This window comes from Sinocyclocheilus rhinocerous, unplaced genomic scaffold (assembly GCF_001515625.1).
Source record: "Sinocyclocheilus rhinocerous isolate Xijiao unplaced genomic scaffold, SAMN03320098_v1.1 scaffold725, whole genome shotgun sequence".
Lineage (NCBI taxonomy): Eukaryota > Metazoa > Chordata > Actinopteri > Cypriniformes > Cyprinidae > Sinocyclocheilus > Sinocyclocheilus rhinocerous.
Window position 1 is genome coordinate 176,450 of NW_015659002.1, and position 18,943 is coordinate 195,392.

At 37.6% G+C, this 18,943-nt stretch overlaps 1 protein-coding gene across 2 annotated transcripts in view; it reads left to right on the plus strand.

Moving 5' to 3' along the window:
- The window catches only part of LOC107723136 (T-cell immunomodulatory protein-like), a 129,136-nt gene that overhangs the window by 82,039 nt on the left and 28,154 nt on the right, over window positions 1-18,943 (plus strand). For both annotated transcript variants that reach the window (XM_016531663.1, XM_016531664.1), the window contains exons 12-13: window positions 3,163-3,271; window positions 13,076-13,119. In XM_016531663.1, coding sequence (XP_016387149.1) covers window positions 3,163-3,271; window positions 13,076-13,119 — 153 coding nt within the window. The remainder of the gene's footprint in view (window positions 1-3,162; window positions 3,272-13,075; window positions 13,120-18,943) is intronic.

Sequence of the window (18,943 nt, forward strand, 5' to 3'; positions counted from 1 at the left end):
TAATCTCTTCAATCTCCCTCCCTTTCTCTCTCGCCGATCACTCTTTCTTCATCTCATTGATGTCTCTGTGACCCTCATTATACCAAGCTTTAGTCATTATCTGATTTACTTTGACTGTAATGTTGTCCCAGTGGTGTGACACAGGCACTCTCTTTTTTTGACATTGAGAGTAGAGAACTACACAATCTACATTTCCCACAAACCCCGGTCTCTGATGCTTCACACCCTGCCATAGACCTAAGTTCCCCAGGGCTGTTGTGGCCACATTTTTTGACATCTATGAGGACGTAAGTGTTGCCCTTTTCCCCTTGCTTTTGACGCTTTAATTAAAGCGCTGACTCTGCTTCAATCTCCCTCCCTTTCTCTCTCGCCGATCACTCTTTCTTCATCTCATTGATGTCTCTGTGACCCCCATTATACCAAGCTTTAGTCATTATCTGATTTACTTTGACTGTAATGTTGTCCCAGTGGTGTGACACAGGCACTCTCTTCTTTTGACATTGAGAGTAGAGAACTACACAATCTACATTTCCCACAAACCCCGGTCTCTGATGCTTCACACCCTGCCATCCAATAATATAGCAGTCTCTGTAGTCTTAAGACCTGTTTGGTCTAAGTCTGATGTGAATAAGTGTTAGTGTGGCTAAAATAAAATAGAAATGTTATATGAAAATTGTAAACTAGAAAATTAGAAATGTTGTCTTGGCGACGAACTAATAAAAAATAAGTTGAAGCTGAAGTACTAAAATTACTAAAACTTAAACTTAAATAAAAATAAATTTACGCTATATAAATTTACGAGTTTTTACAAAAATGAAAATGACAAACATAACTGACAAATAAAAAAAAAAATTAAAATGGAAATCTTAAAATGTAAAAATAAAAGCTAATTCAAAATATGATAATACAATATTAGTATAAAAATAATACTAACATAACACTGAGAAGCGCACAACGTCTAGCAATGCTTGTTTGAGAGACACATGACCCAAGCACTTCTTTTATTTAATATTTTATTGGTCTGTGATTTATTGATATATTTTGGCATCCAAACAATTGAAAAAAAAAAATGGAATGTTCAATGTCATGTTCAAAATTTTTAGATGTAGTGTCAAGAGGCTCAAATGGATGTCTTGTTATATTTTACATTCTTATTTTACCAAAAACATTTTCCTACAGATTTCAGAATGACTGTAAATAGGCCTTAAGCATTTACTTTTGGTGACTAAAGCTTTTCTCCTCCCTTTTTATTTTCCATTCTGTTTGTCTTTTCTAATTCACTGCACTGTTTCTGGTGATTAATATTAAGGGTGTGCTTATGGTTTGAGGCGTTTTCTGTTTTTCGAATTTGAAGTGGAGCTTCCCTGAGGGCAGCTCTATTTCTTCTCCTTTGAGCTGTGTGTATCTCACTGGTGCTCAAGGTTTGTTATAGATTATTGATTTCTAAGTGTCCTTTGATCAGACGCATTGATTCGGACTGTTCATTCTACACAAGGCTCACGCATGAATGTGTCTGGCTCTTGTCTAATGCCTAGTATCTGTATACAGTATGGGTTAATCTCACAGAAATGTTCAAGTTACATTTCACCCCAAAATCAAAAGAAAAAATTGCATATAGAAAATGTGCCTGTTTCTAACCATTAAGATTGTTTTGCCTTGTGACATTGTGATCATGACATTTGTCCACGCATAATTCATATAACCATAAAGCATTCAGATATTTTAATTAATACAATTAATAATTGGAAAACCAATGTCACCACGATGTGCAAGTACTTTACTATTTAAATATACGCTATCTTTCAAAAGTTTGGAGTGGATAAGATTTTATGCTGTTGGCAGAAGTCTGTTATGCTTACCAATTTTGCATTTTTTTGTTCAAAATACAGTAAAAACAGTAATAATGTGAAATATTTAACTATAAAATAAATATTATTTCTATTTTAATATATTTTAACATGTAATTTATTCCTGTGATGCAAAGCTGAATATTCAGCAGCCATTACTCCAGTCTTCAGTGTCACATGATCCTTCAGAAATCATTCTATGCTGATTTTTTATTTTTTTGGGGATGAATATAAAGTTCAAAAGAACAGCCTTTATTTGAAACAAAAAAATAAAATTTTTAAGATTATAAATGTCTTTCCTGATCAATTTAATGCGTCCTTGCTGAAAATCTTTCTAAAGCAAATCATTTCTGACCCCAAACTTTTTAACAGTAGTGTGTTAATTAAATTAAATTTACAATTATTAGAATCATTTATTTATTTATGTATTCATTTTTTTTTTTTTGCGGAATTTACAGGCATGCTTGTGAATATAGTGCTATATTTAAACAGGCTTCATTATCATCAAGCAAAATGATTTCTTTCTTTTGGTGGACATGTCTGCTGTAAGTTGTGTGACGTTTTGTGAGATTCCTCCATACTGAATCAGTGACCATTAAAGTGTGTGTGCTCACCCATGTCTAGACTGATAGCTGCTGGTGTTGAAGCTGCTTTTGCTGAAAGATTACAGACAGTGCATTGAAATTACTGATTCTATTACTTATTTTTTTTACTATCTCTGACCCTCTTTATGTCTTTCTCACGCTTGTCTGCTGAAGAAATCTTGCATGAGTGTGAGCAAAGTATGAGTCATGCATGTTTGCGGGTCTGTATTGGTTTTTGTGCTGCTTAGTGCTCACCTAAAGAAGTCAAACGTCTCACTTCTGCACACAGTCCTCGAGCATCTATATGAGAACGTGTCTTATTTCGCCATCATCTCTCCCGTTCCTTTTCCACTAAGATTCAATCTTTCCCTCCCTCGACCCTTCTCTCCATCTGTATCGTAGCCTTCTCCCCGTCATAATCACAATATAGCCAATTACCTCAAATTCCCTCGTGCTTACATAACTAATGGAGCTAAAGGCTCATTAAACAAACAGCACACGCATGTCTCATTCTGTTAGCATTCAAGCTATTCATCATTTTCAAAGTATTAGGATGCTATCTGTACAGGAGCCCCCGCGCAACCGTGTTCTTAAGAGCGAGACCGATAGACCGCAGAGAGGGGCTGATAAGAAACGTAATAGCTTGCTGGAGTCCATTAAGGATATGAGTGCTCATCAGACGGGAGAGATTCAGTGGGCTCGATACATTGTTTCTGATTTCTCATTTGCAGGGTATATTAGATATGATCGTGCTCAGCAAGGTGGAAGGAAAGGAAGAGCACGTCATCCACGCTTTGAAGAACAACTTTGAGGCCGACGCGTATTTCGTAAAAGTGATTGGTGAGTATGGGATTTGTGCAGTGCGGCTGCCGTAGTGGCGGTAGAGCTTCCGGGTGCTGACATTTGAAGAGCTGACATTTCCAGAGCCAAATGCATCCACTCGAAAGCAGCCATGATGCCATTTAATCCCGCATGCTGTGTTTTAATTAAAGGAGAAGGCGAACTCTCCTCCAGCTCAAGCGCACAGGTTAGCTTCCTCAGCATGTGAGGATCACTCTGTCAGTGTCAGATTAAAACAGGGATGAGACTGACCCAGAGTCTCTAAATCTCCCCTCATCGTGCTTATTAGCGCGCTCTGTTTCTCTTTCCTGTAGATGTGGTGTTTAATGAGACTGCTGTAAGCTAGAATGTCTGGCTCTGAGGGGAGAGAGGCACTCTGGGTAGTTTACTGCAGTGACAAAGTGCTCCCAAGATGCTTGTGCCCCTTTCAAATCAAATAGCCACTTGTGTGTGTGTGTGTGTGTGTGTGAGAGAGAGAGAGGTGGAATTGATGTTTATATACAGTACAATATAAATGTTATGTTTTATACAAATAGACTCTCCTCCATAATAAAGCTGCTTTTATGAGTCTGTAGTTTATACCGTTTTCCTGTGAATAATGGCAGACTCCTGCACTCCTCTACAGTCTGTCTACTGTCTACACTAGTCCATTCTACACAGATATGGTGTGTGTCTTTATGACTGTCTGTGTCTGTAAAATGGCAACGACACTACTGTTCATAAATTTGGGGTAGAAAGATTTTTTTCATGTTTTTGATAGAAGTTTCTCATGCTCATCAAGGATTAAAATACAGTAGAAACAACAAAATTGTAAAATAAGAGTATTACGATTTAAAATATCTTTTAATATTTTCAAATGTAATTTATTCCTGTGATGCAAAGCTGTATTTTCAGCAGCCATTACTCCATTCTTCAGTGTCACATGATCAGAAAGCATTCTAATATGATGATTTGCTGCTCAAGAAACATTTCTTATTGTTATCAATGTTGAAAACAGTTGTACTGCCTAACATTGTTTTTCAGGATTCTTTGATGAAAAAGTTTTGAACAGTAGTCCAAATATGAGTCAAATACTGGCGGAAAAATATAAGCACAAGTACCCGAGTACCAACAATTGATCATGAAAAGATATTTTGACTTTGTTTTTGTTTTTTTCAACTACAAAATGTTGTAGTCTTTTTTTAATATTGTGGTTAAAGAAGGATTAAAATTCCAATTTGGGAGGTAATTTGCCATCTGATTGAGACGCAACTGTAAATGGAGACTTTCCCCGCTAAATATATTACCTTTATATATTCCGGCACCTCTGAGATAGACCACAGATGCTTAAATGCATTAAGCTACCATGCAGTAGAAATGGTGCTGTATTAAAAATCAATAGGTTATAGTTTGAATTTCACACGAATCAAAACAGGAACTGTCATTGCCCATATGCCCGTATGTGCACTACATTGCTATAAGAAGCATTTTTCTTAAGTCAGCTGCAAATGACCCATCAAACTGAAAGATGTGTGTTAGTTACTGCCATTCTGCAGCCCAAAATATAGAAGTTTTCTCTGTATCAATGAGGAATCAAATGGCAGACCCACCAGGGGCGTTGCTAAATCCTTTTTACTGGACATGAGCCAATAAAATATTACTGACAAATCTTTGCCTGATAGTGGAGATTACTGTATTACAACCTGAGAATCATTTGGACTTTTCACACCGCGTGTAATCCCAGGTTATCACTGTTCTAAACCACACTTTTATCCCCAGATAAAGGTACATTTCACACTTGTAGTTTGGATGTGGGGATAGCACTGCTTTTTATCTGGGGTTATGAATCCCTGCTTTGGAGTAGACTTAGCACCACTTTTGTGGAGTGAAGACCATTTTATTTTTACCTCTATAGACCAATTTGGAGTAGACGTCACAGTTACGTCACATGCAGCTGCGCGCGCATTGTGGTGGCAGAAAAACACTGGTAACAAGTGGAGGGTAAGGGTAAACTCCATGGAATAAGAGAAAAAATTTATTGTTGTGCCTTTGAATGTCAGAATCGGAATGCAAATGATTTTTATAGAATACTGTCGTCAAAGGCGTTATTTGAAGCTAAACGCAGACGTTTAAATGGACAAACTATGGATGAAACCTGCTATGATTACCCTACTTTTAAAGCATAAATTTGATTTAAACAGTAGGTCTATAATATTCACATACATTTTGTATTAGCCCTATAGAGTTAAAGCATGAAATACTATTTAAACATTTGACATAACATTTACCTATTTTATTTCACAATTCTGACTTTTTTTCTTTGCAAATGCAAGTGTATATCTCCTAGTTCGGTCTTTATAACTTGATACAACTCAACAATTGCGAGTTTGTCAATTCTGAGGAAAAGAAGCCAGAAGTGTAGGATATAAACTCATGATTCTGAGCCGAGGGAAAAAGAGAGAATGATGAGTTGATTGTTCTTACCAGAATTGTGAGATATAATCTCGGAATTGCAAGAAAAAAGTCCGAATTTTAAAATATAAACTCAAAATTTCCTTTTTTTTTTATTCTTTTGTTCCATGGCTTGCATAGACTGCTACGTTAAAACTGGCATTTTCCGCCACCAGATTGGCTCCGCCCACAAAAAATGTCATCACTGTTTGCAAACACTGAAATTGGTCTATATGATACGAGGATGCGCAATGCTAGAGCCATTATGTAAACAGGTCGAGTGCTGCGTTCGTCCAATCAATGACAATGATAAAATAAGAATAAGAATGTCTATGCAGGGTTTTGGAATGTACAGTGTGAAACATCAGCCTATGAATACCCAGGATTAATTAACACCAGGTAAATTATGAACATTGTGAAACGTAAAGCAAGAAAACCCAGGAGGGTTTAGAACTTGATATTTCATAAGTGTGAAAAGCCCTAATGTCCCTGATAATATTTCAGCAAGCATGTCGTGTGTGTGTTTTTTATCAGCTTTATAGAATCAATCCTAACATTGATTGTGATGATCCCGATTCGTAAATGAATCACTATTGATGTAATCGATCAAATAGATTTGCAAAAAGGTCTGAAATTGGTCACGATTCAGTTTGATTCATTTGGACAGTAAACTCACGCAGTCTCTCACAGCATAACTGGATACTTTATAAGACAGAAAATAAAAAGAGCACTGGAGGTGGTGGATATTTAGTCAAGTCAAGTCACCTTTATTTTTATAGCGCTTTATACAATACTGGTTGTGTCAAAGCAGCTTTACAGTGTTAAACAGAAAAAGAGTTTTTTCAATAAAGCAAGAAGACAATAACATCCTGAGTCATTTTTCCAGCTAAAGTCTTTTCATTGATGATTCAGTGATGTCATCATCCAGTTAATGAGAGGCTTAATAACGGCCAATTTGAAGGTTTTAGAAGAAGTTGTTCATAAAGTCATTACTGCTGTGCTATTGGGAAAGGTCTGTGTCTGTTGATGCTTTATTTTTCGTTAATTTAGCCACTATCAAAAAAGAGTATCAAAATATGGGGACAATTGTTTGATGACTAGAAACGCTCCTGAGATCCACCTTACCCTCCACCAGCCGCTAAGGCGAGGCAGGTGACACATCGGTGCATTATACCTGCATCAACTTGCCTCATTTACTGTCCTCTAGAGGAATTGTGGGTATGTAAGCCATGTCCTAATGCAATTACCGTTCCCTCTCTCAGTACCCAGCGGTTTACATATTGCCGGGGAAGCCCTCATTTATTCCATTCTCAGAGGAATAAATAAACAATTTAGTTCCATTCGATGCCAAGTCCTCAAGGCCATGTGTGTTTTCACGTAAATCTGAAGCTAAACATGAAAAGAATTTGAGCCTTATTACAGACATGTAATATGTTGAAGCCTTTGGTTTTTGTTTCACTTGTCCTGCATTTACATCCCAGTATCTCCAGCCCTTTTATCTCTTTCCATGTTTAAAACACCCACTTGCCCCTTTTTTCCTCAGTGTCATAAATGCTCAAACACACACACTTATACCTCCCCCCTGAGCTACATCTCAATAGTCTGAGTGAGCAGTCAGTGGGTAGCAGGAGAATACAAGAGGAGGGGAGAGGCCAGGTGCTGTAATTTCCTGTGATTGCGTGCTCTAAACACACACAGACGGCAGTTGGAGTGTGTTTGCGGTGTGGATGAGTAAGTGTGTGTTGGCTATAGGCTGAGAGGGAGAACTATGGCAGCTGATTGCATTCCTGTTCATTTATTAGAATGCAGATGAGCCGCAATGAGAAACATCTGCGCGCTTTGTTCAGTCCAGTGCTCGCTCCTTCCGCGCTTCTGCTCTCTGTCACTCTGGAAACCAAACCTCCGCCCCACACGTTACAACTGTACATGGGAACTCATAAAGGAAGGTCTTTTTCTTTCACTATAGCAGATTGAATTTAATGAATGATTTGATGTGCTTTCAGTTCAGTCCTGTCGGTCACTGTAGTTCTTTTTTGTTTGTTTGTTTTTTGCCTTATTAGACAGATGTAGTAGAGAACGACACTAAATTATCAAGGAGAGAAACTGAAAGGTGTCACACACCGAACTCAAACTTAAGGAACAAGTTTGTGTTTTTGTGGTCTGACAAGGTTGTGCAAAATTGAGAATTTAAAAATTTTATGCATTTCATGAGTGTGAATTTGAAATGAACTGGCCACATATCGTTCTATCTATCATTCTGTCTACTGTATCTATCTGTCGCTCTGCCAGTCCACCAATCTATCTATCTATCTATCTATCTATCTATCTATCTATCTGTCTGTCTGTCTGTCTGTCTATCATCTCTATCTGTCTGTCTATCTGTCTGTCTGTCTGTCTATCGTCTCTATCTGTCTGTCTGTCTGTCTATCTGTCTGTCTATCATCTCTCTATCTGTCTGTCTGTCTATCTGTCTGTCTATCATCTCTCTATCTGTCTGTCTTTCATCTCTCTATCTGTCTGTCTGTCTATCTGTCTGTCTATCATCTCTCTATCTGTCTGTCTATCTATGTGTCTGTCTATCTGTCTGTCTGTCTGTCTATCTATCTCTATGTTGTCTGTCTGTCTGTCATCTCTCTATCTGTCTGTTGTCTGTCTGTCCTATCTCTTTCTTTCTGTTGTCTGTCTGTCTATCATCTCTCTATCTGTCTGTCTGTCTGTCTGTCTATCATCTCTCTCTATCTGTCTGTCTGTCTATCATCTCTCTGTCTGTCTGTTGTCTGTCTGTCTATCATCTCTCTATCTGTCTGTCTATCATCTCTCTCTATCTGTCTGTCTGTCTGTCTGTCTATCATCTCTCTATCTATCTATCTATATTGGTCTGTCTGTCTGTCTATCTATCATCTCTATCTGTCTGTCTGTCTATCATCTCTCTATCTGTCTGTCTGTCTATCATCTCTCTATCTGTCTGTCTATCTATATGTCTATCTGTCTATCTATCTATCTGTCTGTCTGTCTGTATGTTGTCTGTCTGTCTATCATCTCTCTATCTGTCTGTTGTCTGTCTGTCTGTCTGTCTATCATCTCTCTCTGTCTGTCTGTCTGTCTATCATCTCTCTCTATCTGTCTGTTGTCTGTCTGTCTATCATCTCTCTATCTGTCTGTCTATCATCTCTGTCTGTCTGTCTGTCTGTCTATCATCTCTCTATCTATCTATCTATCTATCTATATCTATCTGTCTGTCTGCCTACCTATCATCTCTCTATCTGTCTGTCTGTCTGTCTGTATATCTGTCTGTCTATCTATCTATCATTCTATATCTATCATTGTATCGTTCTATCTATTGTATCACTCTATAATTCTATTCTATCATTGTAACATTCATCCATCAATATATCCATGTCTGTCTGGAAAATATTTTTCAAAACTTTCAAACTTTTTGTTTCAAACTTTGTTTTAATTCTACTTTTTCAAATTAAAGTTAAAATTAAAATTGATTCCTGTTTACTACCTTAATTTCTGTTTAAAAAAAAATTATTCAAGAACTAGATCTTAAAAGGCATTTTCAGTTCAATTTTGAATTGTGTACAACCTGGCAGCTTTAATAAATCCTTTCCACCTCTCCAACTGCCATTGGTCGGTCAAACAGATAGCCACACCCCAAACTCATGCCATTAGTTAGTCAGTGTTTCTTTGTCTGGCTGCTCAAACAAACAGAGCCACATTATTTCTGCAAAATGATGGTTCACTTGCTTCTCTCTGCACATTAAGCTGGAGTAGTAGTATTTTAGCATAGACACTGCAGCTTTAAGTGTGTGGAGTTTTTTTTTATTTATTTTTTTTTTTTATTGAGGCGGAATGATTAGGTGATGAGGGACTGAGAGTGCTGCTTGTTACTGTAATCACTGCCTGACCTCAGCCAAGACTGGGAGCCAACCATAAAGCCCTCTGTGTTACTGCTGGGTTAGAGTAAGGTAATAGATGTAATCTCCCGACTCCAGGCTGTGATCTCACAACTTTGAAACCACCTGGTCACCAGTTTCATGGACTAGATTAAGAGTGACCGTTATTATTCTAGCTTTATGAAGTAGTGCACCACCACCTCTGATGGTGTAATAATGTGTGAGTGTCTGTGTGGGGCAGCTGTTATGAATGACATGAGACAGTCACTTAGAGCGTCGGTGGCATCTGGTTTACCAGTGCAGAACAGAACAGCAGGCCTCATGTCCAATTTCACAGCCATCACATCACAGCTATTCCATTGTTGCTGCGAACTCCTGACAGATTCACTCCGTGGAATCTCCCAATATCCTGGGAACAACAAACTGCAACACAATTTGGATCTGTTCCTTTTGTCACAACAAGAAAATAAAAAAAAAAACAGTTGAAGCTGTTCAAACAGAATCATGTCAGACATCTGGGATGAGGCGTTCAATCGAGGAAATTGTTCATGTAACCTTATAAGATTATCAAGATGTCATCTTGATGAATGAACCATCACAAGTTTTTATTGAATTGTTTTTTCAACTGTCCACTTTAACGCTCTATATTTCCCCTCAGTTTATCATAGAAGTCTGATGACTGTCGCTGCCCTGTCGCTGTGTGATAAGTTTAATTTCTTTGTATTAGAGAGGTTTTCAGGATCTCCAAATGAAGCCTGCTGGAGGAATAAAGACAAATGTCGAGTCTAAGCTCTATATGAAGGCTCACACTAAGCTCTGACAGTAAACAAGCGCATTATTCATGCAGTGAGTTCACAAAATGGCATTTCATTGGGATTAAGCACGTTTAGATGTATTCAGTGCTAAACCTTCTGTCTTTTAATGGTTTTATGCTGTACTCTTAGGTGGGCACTGCACAGCAGTACATGCACACACACAAAAACACACAGACACAGTGGGAGCGTGTCATGACCGTGCATATCATGCTTCAGCTCAGTGCACAAGCCCTGCTGGTAACTTGTCATTGATAGAGACATTTCCACTATGTGTGCATGTTTCCTTATCCTTTAGCATGCGTGTGCAGGCATGTCAGTTTGTGTGTTCAATATTAGCCACACATTCACAAACACTAGTATGAGAGATTTAAAATGTATCTGACAGCTTCAGGCCACCAGGATGTCTGCCACAAAGAGGTATGTAATACCTGGAGAAGGTTATCTGCTTGGTTGTTGCTGGACCCAGAACGGTACACTACCATTCAAAAGTATGGGGTCAATACATTTTTTTTGAAGAAATCATTGCTTTTATTCAGCAGGGATGCATAAAATTGATCAAAAGTGACAGTAAAGGCATTTACTTTGTTACAAAAAAAAATCTGTTTCAAATAAATGCTGTTCTGTTGAACTTTCTATTCATCAAAAAATCTTGAAATTCTTTGAAAATCTTTCAAATTTAATACTGTACATTGTATTTACAGTATTACTGCTTTTACTGTATTTTTGATCAAATAAATGCAGCCTTGGTGAGCATAAAAGAGTTCTTTCAAAAACAGAAAAAAAATTGACCCCAAACTTTTGAACAGTAGTGTATGTGATTTGAAATCAAACTACTTTGCTCATGGGAATTTTTAAGCCTAAAATTAGCATGAACCTAAACTCCATTTCTTCTATGAAAAAATAAAACATGTTCTTTCTGACACTGGCAGAACATCTACTATAGTATAATGAAATATTTGTAATTGATATCTGTATTTATGTTTATTCAATAAACTTCAAGGATTCAAAATAGTTCAAGAAAGAAAAATGTTTAAAAAATATATATATATTTATTCATTTATTTTGCAGAATGTATTTGTCAGTGCAATCAAAATTCATTTCAGTTATTCCAGAGCAAAAATGTATTTTTTAAGTGCTGTTAACCAGTAAGTAACATACAGTATTTTGTGTTCCAATATTTTTTCTCATGAAACCAAAGATTTTTCACAGTAAACTTTCTGAATTACACTATTTTCTGTTGCCCAAATTCCTTCATTACCTATAAGCCTAACTAGAAGGCTATGCTGTGCTAGAATGTGATACATCAAACATTACTGAGAGGTGTCAGTCATGTTGTCCTGTAGCAAGTTCGCTCATTCATTGAGGAATAGGGAAGTTGCACTTTATCTCTCTGTTCTTGTCTTTCAAGCACAAAAAAATATTTTTTAAAAAACACACACAACACACCTGATAGACTAGGCATGAATGAAAAATTTTTTCAGGCTTCATGTCACACCTCTCTTTCACCCATGAGTACATTTGCTTTGAAAACCAAAGCCACGTATTTGAGTTCACAATCCTAATAACTCATACAGAACATTTGTGACCCTGGAGCACAAAACCAGTCTTAAGTCGCTTGGGTATATTTTTAGCAATAGCCAAAAAAACATTGTATGGGTCAAAATGAAAAAAATTTCTTTTATGCCAAAAATCATTAGGATATTAAGTAAAGATCATGTTCCATTAAGATATTTTGTAAATTTCCTACCGTAAATATATCAAAACGTAATTTTTGATTAGTAATATGCCTTGCTAAGAACTTCATTTGGACAACTTCAAAGGCGATTTTCTCAGTATTTAGATTTTTTTGCACCCTCAGATTCCAGATTTTCAAATAGTTGTATCTCGGCCAAATATTGTCCTATCCTAACAAACCATACATCAATGGAAAGCTTATTTATCAGCTTTCAGAAGATGTATACATCTCAATTTAAAAAAAAATTGACCCCTATGACTGGTTTTGTGGTCCAGGGTCACATTTGTCCGTCAGACCAAATATGGAAATCTATACATTTCCAAAGGATGAGAAGTGATTGAAACATTTTCAGAATTAGTTTTTCCATCACAGACTTTCAAAGCCACTTTTTTTTCTTTGTCCTTTCTATTTTCACTTATATAATTTATGCTGGTGTTCTTCCATCCTGAACTTTCTAATTCGCCGTGTCTGTAAATAGTGCTGCCTGTCACTGCCAGTTTAAAAATCTAATGCTGAGTTTAGATAAAGACAGATGCACAAGTACACAGATGGTTCTTTGTGTGCCACTAATGAGCAATTAATGATTTTTTACTTCCCTTACATATGTGCTGTTCTCTAACGCACAGTCAAGTTTGGCCTCAAGAGAGGCAGAAAGTCTGGCTCTTATTTCACACCATTAGTGGGAATTTAGTGCACATTTTGCCCGATTCATTTTCTCTAGGCATAATTCCTGGCTGAAGATGTGTTCGGGAGCAGAGTTGCTGTTAAATTGTGTGATATTAGAGGAGGTGAATGTACTGCTGCCCATGTTTAGCAGAGTGTTGTGAAAGTGGATTTGATATGGACACTGCAATCTAATCTTACCTATCTGTGTGGGACAAAGTTACGATTGTCTTTCCCTGTCTTTATCTCTTTCTCTCTGTAGTGCTCAGTGGCCTGTGCTCCAATGACTGTCCAGAAAATGTCAAGGTGAGTTCTGATCTTTTTTTTGCTCTATCATACAAGACACTCAACTGGAGTGGGAATGGCATGTGTTTGGCATCACCAGCCCCACATGCAATCTGTTCCTGCAGATTTCAGAATTCAAGCCCATCATTCACAATGTTCTACACATTCCCTGCCTATAGCATGTTTGTTTATAGTATATGGGTAATTTGGGTTAAGCAAGTTTTAATTTATTTTTCTTTATTAGATTTGAGTTGAATATGCTTTCAGCAGCCTGTAAGGCTGTTAGCACTTTTATGTTTCCTCCAAATCAAAGCTGAAATTGTGATAAAAGTTAGTCAAATCTGGCATGTATGGTAGTTAGTGGTTGACTGATGATTCCACAAAAATATTAAGCAGAACAACTTAAGTTCCTTAAGTACCAAATCAGCATATTAGAATGATTTCTAGAAGACTTAAGTAATGGCTGCTAAAAATGCAGCATTGCCATCACAGGAATAAATTAGTTTTTAACATATATTAACATAGAAAACAGTTAATTTAAATTGTAATAATATTTAATAATATTACTGTTTACTGTATTTTGATCAAATAAATTCATAAATGATATGATATTACTTGCCTTTCATTTAAAGACAAGCAATATTATAAAATTAATATTTTACATGTTATTTACTAAAGCAATTGAAAAAATGAAACGAGATTTAAATGATAATTTATGAAATGTAATCAATTTGAAAAGAGAACCTCGTTAAAAATTAAATGTGTAAAAAATGACGCTTTACCAACTTTTCTCTGCAATATAGCATGTTCTCAGCATTGTCCAAATAAATTCCCAATTCAGACACTAATCAGCCAAACAGGAGAACTTCTGCCAATGCTTTTAATTAAAAAATGTCAAATATTGGCTGAATAATCAGCCTTAACGATAAGAGTTCAGTCGACCTTCAATCGATCAGTCGACCACTACATGTAGGTAACTCTTATAAACATGAAACCTGATTTTGATTGTCTGACTTCTGTCACGTTATCGTCCTTCCTCTGACGTTATTGACTAGCTGTTGAGGTCGGGGGCAAGTGAGTCACAAAGCTGTCCTCATTCTGATGAGAAGACAAGCTTTTATGTTCTCACTCTTGTTTTTCTGTCTCTTCTACACTCTCTCCATTTGTCTGTGAGCACTTCTGTACTTTGTTTCCTTTTCGATATACACATTCTTCTTTCTTTTCTTCTGTCAGTGCCATTGGCAGGGTCCCAAAGCATGTTAGAACTCTGTTAATACATGAGCGACACACACATACACACTCACAGACCTCTCTCATCCTTCATAAGGAAGAGTAATACAGCTTCTGCCCAGCCGTTCATCCTCTACTTTAGACACGCACAGACACACAGATCACATCGCATGTGTTCTCTAACTTAGTGATATGCCGAGTGCAGACAGTTTGCCCTGAGGCCAGTGGATAGCAGAGGGCTCTATGATTAAATAAGAGCCTTTAAGATGGGCCACACTCCTGTCTCGCTCCAACTGGGCCTCTGACATATATGTTATGCAGTCTCACGCTAAATTAATATGCAGATGCGGAAACAGGGATGTTAGTGCAGATGAGTTCATATGTTCTGGATCATAGCCATTTGTATTTGTCCTATTTTTCCAATGTTGCATGCTAAATACTGTTGCACATCCTGGATGATCACAGCCAGTGTAAATCACACTCATATGGTAGGTTTCCTTGAAGTAGGCAAGAAGTTAAAATTCACCTTATATATTTTCTAAATGGATGTTATAGATCTTATTGTGAATAACTCATTCCTTCCATGTATACGTTTCTATTTTATGTGACCCTGTAATGTTTAATCAAAATGTGATAACTGGGCCTTCCTGTGAAAACGACAGACTTCTCTTTGGTGATCTTCTCCAATAATTTTGTCTGCTTAAAGCCCGCCCCTGCAAGCTCACGCTCATCTCCCTCCACTTGTTGATCTCAAAATCCTGTCAACAACAGATGAATAGAACCAAGTCACCATCCGAAGTTTTTCTCTTTTTTAACAATATGTTACACTCGGATGTACATCACAATATGAAAGAAAAGATCTGTCACTACTTCAGTTTAATCGCAACTTTAAGGTGTGGGAATAGTGGGAAATAGGCTATTTGAAATCTGCCAGGTTATAATGAGCTATTTACTTGAACCAAAGGATCGTGTTTGTGTTTGTTCCTGGTTCATTTGGAGTCTCTGATTCATGAAAAAATCAAATGAAATATTTGCCATTTTTTGTTACTTGCAAAAAAATGACCCACTGGAACACTTAAAATGTATTGTATTTCAGCTTTTGTTTTAGTTTGGAGAAAGTCTTAGTTCCTTAAGGGTTCTTTTTTTAAAGTCTCAAATAGTTGGCCTAAAGTTGCAGTCACTCACGGAGGTGTTTGTTATTCCCAATCCAGTTCTTGTGATATATCTGTTTATCTCCTTTAAGCTGCCTCTCGCCTCTGCTATCTTAGGCATCACTTTGTTTCCTCTGATGATATATCTTCCCACATTTACATTGTTTCTCTCTGTTCTTTGGCTTGCTCATTCTCAACTTTTGTCTCTTGCTGTCTGGTCGTTTCATCGGGGAGATCATGGGTTAACCACCTGTCCTTGTTTGGCTGATATAGCCCAAGGCCCTCCTGCTGTTTACTATGCTTCAGCCAATCTGAAGAGTTTAATGGAGGTTATTTTTTGCTTTGTAACTGGCTTCTGAAGTTGCAGACATTATATTTGGCAGTCATGTCTGGGTCAGATGTTGTCTTCCTGTGCAATTTAAGCTTTGCTTTTTCACTTCTCCAGGAAGATCTTGATGTATAGTAGGTAGGTGCTCTTTGTGCAAATAACCTCCGTTTCTTTAAGGGGCAGATTTGGTGAACTGTCATTTTTGAGGTTTAAATTTCGCAGTTATGACAAAACAAAATCACAGTTGCAATATATGCAGTCACATTGTGAGATACACTACCATTCAAGAGTTTGGGGTCAATACGTTTTTAAGTAAATAAGTTAGTTTTTCAGCATTCATCAAAGATAAAGTGACAATAAAGACATTTATAATGTTACACTTTAATGTTCTATTTCAAATAAATGCTGTTCAAGCCGGAATCGGCCTGTCACTAATGTGCACAGCGTGCCAGATGTGGCCCAGTTTCATTTCTATGCCTACTACATTTTTAAGAGCTACGGTTTTAAGTAAATGAGTAGAAACACTTTTCACTAGTCATCACTGTGCAGAAAAATAACAGTATAATGCTGCAATAAAATGCTTGAAAAATACACATTCAACAGGTCCACAGCTTCCTGTTGGTCAATTTGTCTCTTCAGTTATGATTCCCTCCAGTTGTTGCACGGTATAATGGTCAATGCAGACATTTACTTGAACTTACTTTCTCGTTGGCTCTAACTGCTCCTTGCTAGTTCAGTCAGAGAAGTATAATAAAGATGATGTCAACTGTCTTGGACTCCAAGCACTGCTCGGTGTTCAAGGGTGTCTGAGGAGTAACGTCTGCCATTTCTTCAGCGAAGACACTTCTCTTGGTTACTACAAAACAGAAAAATATTAAAAGCAATTTGTGGCATGTTAACAGAAACAATCAGTTATTCCTGTGTGTCTCTACATGCTGAGTGAAGAAGCAATTTTGCAGATGATCTCAGACATACTGATGCAAATCAATTTGATTGCAGACAGTACATTCTCATCATATAAACAACTGAAACTAGCTTATGTATTTAGTTAATTGAGGTTATTTGAAAACAACAATCTTCTATAGAATTAGCAATAGTAAAACAAATCCTCTTCACTCTCAGGTCCTTGAAGAAATATGAAATAAAAATAAAGCTTATTAGAATTACATTATAAAATAAGAATGTGCAAACTAAAAATGCGAACCTTTCTCCTTGTATACGCTGGCCGTCATCACCTCCTCTTCATCATCTGTTTGTGTGCGGATAGGAGTGTTGATTGTCAAAGTTTTGTGCAGCGTAAACACTGTAGACTCGCATAACTATACTTAGATCGAAGATCAAAAACATCTGGTTTCTTGTATTAGCTTTAGGTGGTAAGCATACTGAAAGTTTTCGGGCAAATCAAGAAAGCCATGTTCGCTGCAGTCTCGCACATGAAGCTAACTTTTTCAAGCTCCTTTATGAGTGCCTGCTAAGTAAAATACTAAAAATGTAAATGCACATCGATGCTTACCAGAAATGTTTAATCAAAGTGGCCCCATACATCCACATTTCTTGGTAAATAATCCGTTGTGATTTGCTGTTATCACAGCCCACATCACAGCAGATAGACGGCATGTTCGGCCTTACAAATGGTGGCCGCACCACTGTGTGACGTCACATGATATCTATGAATAAAGTCTGTGATGGATGTTGGCAATGGAGTAGGTTGTCGGGTCCAAAGAAGTGTGTGGGTCTTCAGGTCTCACTGACGTCAGATTCTCTGGCTGTGTAATTTGCCCTCATTGTTGTGTTTGTCTGAACGTTTTTCATCTGTATCTGACGCTGCCAGGACTTCCTCTCCCTCATTTATGTCAGTTTGGCACTGTACGACTGAGAGCTTCAGGTCCAGGATTGTCTCACTTCCTGTCAACATTGTCTATTGGCTGGATTCATCAGCAACGATGGAACATAATGTACAACTAGGGAATCATTTCACCCCTCCCCACCCGCAATCCCGCACCACTGTGTGACGTCACATGATATCTATGAATAAAGTCTGTGATGGATGTTGGCAATGGAGTAGGTTGTCGGGTCCAAAGAAGTGTGTGGGGCTTCAGGTCTCACTGACGTCAGATTCTCTGGCTGTGTAATTTGCCCTCATTGTTGTGTTTGTCTGAACGTTTTTCATCTGTATCTGACGCTGCCAGGACTTCCTCTCCCTCATTTATGTCAGTTTGGCACTGTACGACTGAGAGCTTCAGGTCCAGGATTGTCTCACTTCCTGTCAACATTGTCTATTGGCTGGATTCATCAGCAACGATGGAACATAATGTACAACTAGGGAATCATTTCACCCCTCCCCACCCGCAATCATGCCCCACAAATACATCTGTTTAAAAATTTATGCTCACTTGTTCCTGGCATGCTGTTCATTTGCAGTTCCCAGGGTTATTGCCTGCACAGAGAAAAGTATCCATACTTGAGAAGCTGGCATGTAGTAGGTCTGCCCCATCTCCCCGGCGCTGAGCCAGTGCTGGCCCCGCAGTCCTCCTGGATGCTGATAGACATCTCTCATGTGTCTTCATATTTGTGGGAGGCTGGAGCTGGGCCTGTGTAACCTGTGGTGATCTGTGTGGACTCAAGACTGAAAACACACACACTTGCATACAAGCAGTCAGGGTCAACATAATCATCATCAGGCCAATATCAGAGGTCAGAGTAGCTCCAATGTTCTGGATTTTAGCAGTCTGCCAGGAAGCAAAATCATATGTGACCCTGAAGCACAAAACCAGTCTTAAGTCGCTTGGGTATATTTTTAGCAATAGCCAAAAAAACATTGTATGGGTCAAAATGATTGATTTTTCTTTTATGCCAAAAATCATTAGGATATTAAGTAAAGATCATGTTCCATGAAGATATTTTGTAAATGTCCTACTGTAAATATATAAAAACTTAATTTTTGATTAGTAATATGCATTGCTAAGAACTTAATGTTGACAACTTTAAAAGCTTTTTTTCAATATTTAGATTTTTTTTCAACCTCAGATTCCAGATTTTCAAATAGTTGCATCTCGGCCAAATATTGTCCTATCCTAACAAACCATACATCAATGTAAAGCTTATTTATTCAGCTTTCATATGATGCATAAATCGC